Raw genomic sequence first — 9,654 nt, 5'->3', positions numbered from 1 at the left:
TATACATGTTTGGTACATTTTAAGTTATGAGTTCAGTCCGGAAGTGGGGGAGATAGAAAGAGAACAGGGAAATGGGAAGAAGGAAAAAGGGGAAAAAGCGGGTTGTTTTTGTAGAACATAATTAAGTTTTGCAAAAGGAAGTAGAAAAAAAAAATCAATGTTAGGTGCATTTCGTTTTAGGATTGGTTGGTTGGTTGGTTGTTTGTTTTACGACATATCAACCCTTTTTAGGTTATTTAATGCCGAATTACGTGATTTTGAAGAAAAGTTTTTTAATAGATTATATTTGTTTTTTTTCAAGTCAGTTTCTATTTAACCCATAGCTGGGACCCTAACAGGTACTACCACTCCGGGTCAGAGTGGACCTGGGAGCAATGGCAATTAAAGGGTGGCTCCACACTCCCCAAAACCCGCAAGCTGGGGCCTCCCCATCGGATATAGTTTAAGGTCATATCCAGGACCACGTCTCAGGAAGCCAATATCTTCAGACAGCCTGATATGGTAGCACCAGACAAACTATCATTTGGAAAATAATTTTAGAGAAACTTCTTTACAAAGGTCCTTTATATTTTATGAAGACTAATCCTGGCTGATATGAGTAGAGGAAAAAAAAAAAAAAACACCCGAAATTAGGGGAAGGGTTCAATGCAAATAAATAGAGAATTTTGTTTGGTTTGATTTTATTCTCTTGTATCTATAAAAAAAACGTCTTCAACATTAAAATGTAAAATCAAAAATAACAATAAAACACTGAGTTTTTATCTATAACTTCAAATATTAAACTTAAGTGTTAAACCGAGGTTATCTCCCTTTGAATAAATGCATATTTTAAAAAATTGAATGTCTCAAATGGGGATACTAGTGTATGATATACACAGTAATGATGTTAAGCACATAAATCTGATTTGGCTGCTGGACACTTATGGAAAAAGGATTGCAAAGACAATTATTTTAATTTCAAATCTAAAATTTATTTATTTCGATGTGAATCCATTATACTCAACTAAGTGTTGTTTTTTCTTCTGACTATCATGGGAAGGGTCATGCAGTGTTTAAATGGTCACATTCATAGGTAAACAATTCTACACTTCCAGAAGCATATTACAGCTAATTAATATGCAATACAAAAAAAAAGGAAAAAAAATAGAGGGGAGGAGGATAAAGGAAATAAAGAAAAAGGAAAAAATGAGAATAATGGGAAAAAAAATAAAATGGTAAAAAAATAAGAAAAAAGAAAAATGAAAAAAAAAAAAGAAAAGCGGAAAAAAATAAGAAAAAGCGAAAACAAAAAGAAAGGAGAAACGAGAGTAAAGAAAAAAAGAAAAAGAAAAGAAAGAAAAAAAGAAAAAGAAAAGAAAGAAAAAAAGAAAAGAAAAAAGAAAAGAAAAAAGAATAGAAAAAAGAAAAAGAAAAAAAAAGAAAAAAGTAATGTTATATAGTGTTATTATTATTAAGTGTTCTTGTTAGTAAGGATAAGAGTCTTAAGAGTGTTCATGGAAGTAAGAGATCTTTGAGGTTCATGTGTGTGATCATGTTGTGAGATATGGAGACATTAACAGGTGTATATAAAGAGAGAGAGAGTTTATAAATGAGAGAGATTGCATATAAATACATTTTGAGAAGTGTTTTCATATCTCAATAGATAGACCGATAGGTTGGCATTTATGCCGATAGATTGAGAGGTTGGCATTTATGCTTTGACAGTTTGTATGAATGGGAGTGTTTATATAACATAAATAGAATGACACATATACTTTCTAAACATATTTTTTAGATGAATTTCGGATAGTTCTTATGTATAATTTGACAATACCTTTTTCATGTAATGATGGACACAGGAGACGGCAGTTATAAAAACATGATGAGCATTTATTCTTCCACTTGACCGGTCAATGGCTTGCATCCAGGAATTCAAAGTTTCTTCTTACATTTTTTTTTTTCTGTTTAAAACCCTCTCGCTTCCAGACGGGCCCAGATTCGAACTGGTCGGACTCTCAGACTCTCTGCCTCCCTTCTGACCTTTTCTTCTAACTAACTCTCACTTCCTATATTGAGAAATCCATGCATGTCCGGCCAATGTGACCACATCTCACGTGCCATCAACATGCGCGACCTGCACGCTTCGAAACATTCTGATTTCCCATTTTTCCTTTGTTGTTTTCACAAAGGAATTCAACCTACATATCTAATTCATATAACCCATTTTTTATTATCCAACATTCTAACAATGAATTGCTTCCAGCCAAAATTATAAAGAGAGTGAGAGTTTATAAATGAGAGAGATTGAATACAAATACATTTTGAGAAGTGTTTTCATATCTCAATAGATAGACCGATAGGTTGGCATTTATGCCGATAGATTGAGAGGTTGGCATTTATGCTTTGACAGTTCGTATGAACGGGAGTGTTTATATAACATAAATAGAATGACACATATACTTTCTAAACATATTTTTTAGATGATGAATTTCGGATAGTTCTTATGTATAATTTGACAATATTAATGTAATGATGGACACAGGAAACGGCAGTTATAAAAACATGATGAGCATTTATTCTTCCACTTGACCGGTCAATGGCTTGCATCCAGGAATTCAAAGTTTCTTCTTACATTTTCTTTTTCTTTTTAAAACCCTCTCGCTTCCAGACGGGCCCAGATTCGAACTGGTCGGACTCTCGTCTGACTCTCAGCCTCCCTTCTGACCTTTTCTTCTAACTAACTCTCACTTCCTATATTGAGAAATCCATGCATGTCCAGCCAACGTGACCACATCTCACATGCCATCAATATGTGCGACCTGCACGTTTCGAAACATTCTGATTTCCCATTTTTCCTTTGTTGTTTTCACAAAGGAATTCAACCTACGTATCTAATTCATATAACCCATTTTTTTATTATCCAACATTCTTTCTAACAATGAATAACTTCCAGCCAAAATTATATTTATTATTTATTTTATCAGAATCAACAATTTACTGGACATTCCATTTAAAACCTATTGTTCTTTAAAACTTAACTCCAGGGTTCGATTCCCGTTTTCTCTAATTTACTAATTCTCTTTATTTTTAAATGCATGAAAAAGGGGACAAGCATTTTTCATGTAACGGTAATAAAGAAAAGAAAAAAGTAATAAAGAAAAAAATAAAATAAAGAAAAGAAAGAAAGAAACACTAAATAACTAGTCTTTGAATCCTACTTACACTGTCCCTCTGTTCCTCATGCACCAAATCCATTTTGTGCACTAAACAAAAGACCTTGGCCTCTGGGGAATTCTGCAAGATGGCCTCCAAACATGATTGATAATAATGCATGTCTTTTTCCAATTCTCGACTTTCAACATCAAACACATAGATTAACACCTCAACATTACGAAAAATGTTGTCTCTCTGGCTGGCAAAATAGTTTTCCATGAATGCTTCTTGACTAGAAAATAAATAAATACAATAAAAACGCAAATAAAAACGTTTGTTCTTAATTATTTATGTCGCATTCCAAAAATTATATATATTCATCAAGTAAATTTTAGTAGCTTATTTAAAAGCACATTAAAAAAAAAATACAGAAAAAAAAAACTTCATGGTGTACATACTATGGAACAAAGATATTACATTCCAAAAATCATGTAAATTGATCAAGTATTAGGTTGGTGCAAAAATAATGTTTTTTGCCAAATATATATACGTAAAAAAACAATATTTTTGCACCAACCTAATAGCTTTTTTTCTAATTTAAAAAAATAAAATTTTACGATTTTTAGCGATTAAGTATTTTTGGTAGCCATTGATGATCTCTTATGGTGAAATAGATAAAACTCGTTAGTCAAATTATTCATGTAATTTCAGTTTTAAAACTCTGCATAAAAAATTGATTTTGAAATTTTTTCTGAAGGGCTTTATTTTTAATAAAATATAAAAAAAACGAAAATTAGCCTTTACTTTGAAAAATAAATATATATATATATTCATCAGTTGATAGATATTTAAAAATTAAAAGATTTAAAATAAAATATTTTTTACTACAAGATACTTTTAAAAATACAATTAAAAGTAAAAACTATATAATGTAAACTTTTTAAATATATTTTTGGTAAATCGTCATTTACCGACCCGTAGTTCTCACAAAGTTTCTCAGGTGTGCTCAACTGCTGATGGGAATAACTGGGAGCGGCCGATCATGACACATTAAACCGCTACAAGAAAATTATAATGATAAACAGGGAAACCATAGAAATACCATAAATAAAATTATAAACATCTAACCATAAATCAAACCCTAACCTACGTGATTAAAATTAATGTTTTTATATCTTCCAATTTATAAAAACAGTAGCCTTCATAGATTCGTATATTAGCTAAAAACAGAGAGCGTGTTCATTTAAAATTGAGGAACGCTCAGTCGACCTTTTGCGAGCTCAAACCAACTTTGTAGAAATTGCGGTTGTCATAGTATGAATTATTCCCCTTAGATTCTCCCTCCCTAAAAACATCAGTTGTCATCAAAAGGTTTGTTTTACTGTACACATAGATTCGAAAAAGTTGTCAAAAAACAAATATAGAACAAATAAATGTTATCAACGGCAAGATAAGTTACTTTTCTACCTAACTGGATATATTTTTTGTGTTTTTATTCAGTGTAACATGTTTATTCAACTCGAAAAACATGCAATGTTTACCGATGTATTGGAAAATTCAAAATGGCAGCCGACTGTCTCTCGGAGAGGGTACGTTTGGGAAAAGGTATTATAAATAATAAACTAGACAAAATACTGTTAGAAAACAACCGAATACATGTCAACTTATGTCACGGTAACATATAGTGAGCGAATTTCTAACAGTATTTTGTCTAGTTTATTATTTATAATACCTTTTCCCAAACGTACCCTCTCCGAGAGACAGTCGGCTGCCATTTTGAATTTTCCAATACATCGGTAAACATTGCATGTTTTTCGAGCTGAATAAACATGTTACACTGAATAAAAACACAAAAAATATATCCAGTTAGGTAGAAAAGTAACTTATCTTGCCTTCGATAAGATTTATTTGTTCTATATTTGTTTTTTGGCAACTTTTTCGAATCTATGTGTACAGTAATACAAACCCGATAATACCAATGCAGTGGGTAGGTAAATGCAAAGGTATTCTATTTTTTTATTATATAAAACCATTCAAGAAAAACATTTCAAAGTAAAGACTAAAAAATATATTTTGATTATAACATTTTAATAAAAATAAAACCATTACGAAAAAGAAACATTTTAAAGTAAAGATTAGACTTTTTATACAGCGTTTTAACCCTTTACCGCCAAATTGTACTGTCAAGTCGCCTTTCAAAAAAACAATATTTCTTACTCTTATGGCTTGTCAGCTCAACTGGTCTTCAAAGTACAGGCATGGTTCAACAAGTGAATGAGGGGTTTGTTTATGCTTGTGCGTCAGTTGCATCGTGTGGGTCTCATGATTAAAAAATTCTGGCGGTAAAGGGTTGAAACTAAACTGGAATTGCAAAAGTATTCGTCAGAAGGAATTTTGGGTTTGTATTACTATACACGAAGATTCGAAAAAGTTGTCAAAAAAAATAAATATATAACAAATAAATGTTATCAACGGCAAGATCAGTTACTTTTCTACCTAATTGGATATTTTTTAATGCTTATTCAGCTCGAAAAACATAGTGTTTACCGATGTATTGGAAAGTTAAAAATGGCGACCGACTCTCTCTCTTGGACACGGTAAGTTTGGGAAAAGGAGTTAAAAATAAAAAAAATTAGACAAAATACTGCTGGTGGGTTTTTAGCTGAATAAACATGTTACATTAAATAAAAACACTAAAAACATATCAAGTTAGGTAGAAAAGTAACTTATCTTGCCTTTGATAACATTTATTTGTTATATATTTGTGTTTTGACAACATTTTCGAATCTATGTGTACAGTAAAACAACCCAGAAATTTTTCTGTTGGAATTGTCAATGTGAGATTTTTTTAACTGCAGTCATGTTTTTAATGCTGTGAAGAGTTGCCTCCCCTTCTCCGGTTTGTGCTGACATGTGAGTTAGGGTTTTAGGTAACTTGGAGTTATCTACCCTTTGACTGCATATAAAACGAGTGCATTATGTGCTTTTTTCTCTTCGTTTTGTAATATAAATAAACAGATGTGTCCTTTGCATCTCCATGTGCAAGGCTAAACATGTGAAGTGTTAATTGATTTTTTTTTTCCTTTTGTCAACCGTTGGTATGACTTTTTTTTTTTTTTTTTTTTTTTTTTCGGAGGTCACCACTTATCAAGGCCCAGAAGCCACTCGGGAATAAGGGTTATTTTGTGTACAGTAATCAATGGGATAGTGTTACAGTATTCATTAGTATTGGGGATTCGATAAAGTGTCATTACTTAAGGGGGCGGTTCATCAGGAATTTGTTTATGTTGGACTTGAAAATATCCATGTTGAAGTCAGGAGGGAAACAGGCAAGCGGTAGAGAGTTCCACAGGCGTGTAGTTCTAAGAAAGAAGCTTTGTTCATGGAATCTACGGTTTGATTTAGACACAGATAAAGAGTGGAGAAAATTATCGACAGTGGTTTACTAGCAGTATCAGAATTTTTGTAGGAATTTTTGACACCCCTAACACGAAACTGCGAATACAATATAAAAAAGTTAAAAGTGGGTTATTTATTTTCTTTATGGATTATACTTCCAAAATAAACTATTACAGTTGTTTTAAAAGTAATAGAAATATTTTTTTTTTTTTTTAAAAACAGTAATGAATTTTCCAAACTCAATATTTTTCAATTTTTAAACTTTAAAAATCTATCAAAATTTTTCTATTGATTCTATTTTTACGATATTTTCAGGGTCAATGTGAAATTTTATGTTCTTTCCAATAAACCGAATATAATATTTTAGACAAACGTTTTTTTTTAAATTCAGGCCCCCCCCCAAGTGTCACCCATTTTGAAATGTCTATTAAAAAGTAAATAATTAATTTGTGTCGCACAAATTGAAGAGAAAGGGTCAATAAATAATATATTCAAATTTAAAACAAAAAAAAAAATCGCTTTTTTAGAAATTTACCTGTAAAGTCCGAAGTTTAAAACCTTATTTTATAAGAACACATTGTTTTTTTTTGTCTTTTTTTGTCTTTTTTTTTTTTTTTAAATGAAACCTTGGTCCTTGCTCCTTTAATTGAAAAAATAATTAGGGCTTGAATTACATTTTTCGAGGAGTTATAAGCTTGAAAAGACAGGGGGTCGAATAATTCACGCCTCTTATTTTGAAATGTCTATTAAAAAGTAAATAATTAATTATATCGGGGAGTTTTATATATCACAAATTGAAGAGAAAAGGTCAATAAATAATATATTCAAATTTAAAACAAACAAAAAAAATCGCTTTTTTAGAAATTTACCTGTAAAGTCCGAAGTTTAAAACCTTTTTTTTAAAAAAAAAACATTGTTTTTTTTTGTTTTTTTTTTTTAATAAAACCTTAGTCCTTGCTCCTTTAATTGAAAAAAAAAATTAGGGCTTGAATTACATTTTTCGAGGAGTTATAAGCTTGGAAAGATGGGGTGGAATTATTCACTATTTTCACGAAATTTCTGACACTGCTAGTGGTTTACGCTAGACGGGTGTTTATCGTGAAAGATTGGCGAGGGGGGGACCAGAGATTGCAGCTCAGATGAGCACCTGCCATGGAAATAATGATAAAACAAAGATAGGCTCGCAACGTCTCTTCTGTGGGAGAGAGGTTGCAGGGAAGAGAAAAGGGCGTCCCCCACCAAGCCACAAAGTCTATTTTGTACTCTATCAAGGCAGGATAGGCTGTTTTTAGCAGCTCCTACCCAGATGTGGAAGCAGTATTCCATCCTTGGACGTACTTGGCTTTTATATAGATAGAGAATTGCATCAGTAGTGAGATATCTTCTGGAGCAGTAGAAGGATCCCACCATTTTTCCAGCGACCTTGGCAACAGACTTGATGTACGTGTTCCATTTCAGATCAGGAGTAAAGATCAAACCCAGAAGCTTGTCAAAACATGGGGGCACACCCCAGATTCCCTGTATGAAAATTATTTAAAGGAAAGAGGTATGTTTTTATTTACCTCGTAATTAACAAAGGTTATCAATTAAACTAGATTTTCCCCAGTATACACTGGCAAGACTTCTGATAAACAGAAATCAAAAGTGAATATGAAATAAGTTTATTTAACATAATAGAAATGTCAGAATCTGACAAGGAAAGAAAAAAGGTGCATGCAAATAAAATGAATATTTCATACCCTCCACAGTCCCAGAGATTGAGAACCAAATTGCCAAGGAACCGAATGTGTGAATGCTCGACATCAACTGAAAAATTAAAAACAAAAACGTTTTCAATTAAATTTTTTAAACATTGTTAAAAAAATAAGACGCACACAAATATACAGCAATTAACATTTTTTATTATTGGAATCCTTGGAGACGAGTAATTTTTAGATTTATTTGCGGGCTGTTATCCTTATCTTCATAGTTGCTTCATGACATCTTGGCCAACTATTCCTCTGGCCTTCGAGGTCCGTGGCGCAGTTGATAGAGACATTGAGTCTCTATGGTTCCAGGTAAGCATTGTCTGAAGACGGCGGTTTCAATCCTACCCAAAACCAGTCAATGGATTAGTTGGCCAAAATGTGGTAAGATGACAACTATGGAAGGCAGTAATTATTGAGGATACAGTTAAGAGATTCAGCATAACTATTCCATCGCAGTTAACCACCTGACAAAGGCCAGAGGAATAGCTGCCCGAAACGTCATGAATCAACAACTATGAAGATGAAGATAACGGTCTACAAATATATAAACTATTAACATATTATACCGCCTTAAGTAAAATTGACCGGAAATGATATTTATTAACATTCTGCCCGACAGCACATGCAATAACCCTATTTTAAAACCTATTTTGAAATACATTTAAAAATTCACAATAAAGGGGGAAATAACTGTTACTTGTGAAACTTACATGCACATACTGATATTTATTTCAGCATCGTTTTCGTATCAATTATGCAACTCTTTTTCCACATGCACTATTTAAAAAATAAATTTCTTCAATAATGTCAGCTTTTGACTATAACTGAAATAATTTGTTTAAATACACTATTTTTTTTAGTGTAAATAATAAGACCATTATTTCATTATTGGAATTCTTTTGAGATGAGTAATTTGTATATTTTATTTATTTGCAGACTATTATCCTCATCTTTTTATTCTTGTTATTTAACCCGTTTTGGCCAACTCGATTGAAGATTATAATACTATTTTATGATGAAAATTTTATGACAATTGGTAAAAAAAGAACCTATATTTTCAAACCAATAAAATATGCCTAAATTTGCCTACATTTGTATATGGCAGGCCAGCTTCAGTTTTGCTGCTTCAGGATGAATTTTGCTTAGTTTTTTGTTGGCTTGGTTGTCTCTTGTGGTTTTGCCAGGTCGCATACATACATACATCTATCTATCTATATATATATATATATATATCGGACGATGTCAAAACATCGTTATATTCACTACTCATTCAGCGGCCGCCAATAGCGTAATAGTTAGGAGCCTTGACTGCCATACAGACAGTCGGGTTTCAATCCTGGCTTGAGGTGGTTGCCTGTCTAGCCGCACTGATGAG

The 9,654-nt window shown here is 32.1% G+C and overlaps 1 protein-coding gene across 1 annotated transcript in view; it reads right to left on the bottom strand.

Annotated features, from left to right (window-relative positions):
- Positions 1-9,654, bottom strand: part of LOC145293266 (ras-related GTP-binding protein A-like) — a 48,364-nt gene that overhangs the window by 13,900 nt on the left and 24,810 nt on the right. The window contains exons 3-4 of the mRNA XM_080139861.1: positions 8,271-8,337; positions 3,202-3,424 (exon numbers count right to left, since the gene is read on the bottom strand). Coding sequence (XP_079995987.1) covers positions 3,202-3,424; positions 8,271-8,337 — 290 coding nt within the window. The remainder of the gene's footprint in view (positions 1-3,201; positions 3,425-8,270; positions 8,338-9,654) is intronic.

This window comes from Euprymna scolopes, chromosome 14, assembly GCF_053919585.1.
Source record: "Euprymna scolopes isolate OS-2025 chromosome 14, ASM5391958v1, whole genome shotgun sequence".
Taxonomy (NCBI): domain Eukaryota; kingdom Metazoa; phylum Mollusca; class Cephalopoda; order Sepiida; family Sepiolidae; genus Euprymna; species Euprymna scolopes.
The sequence above is the reverse complement of the archived record's forward strand: the minus strand, read 5'-3'. Positions and strand labels throughout refer to the sequence as shown.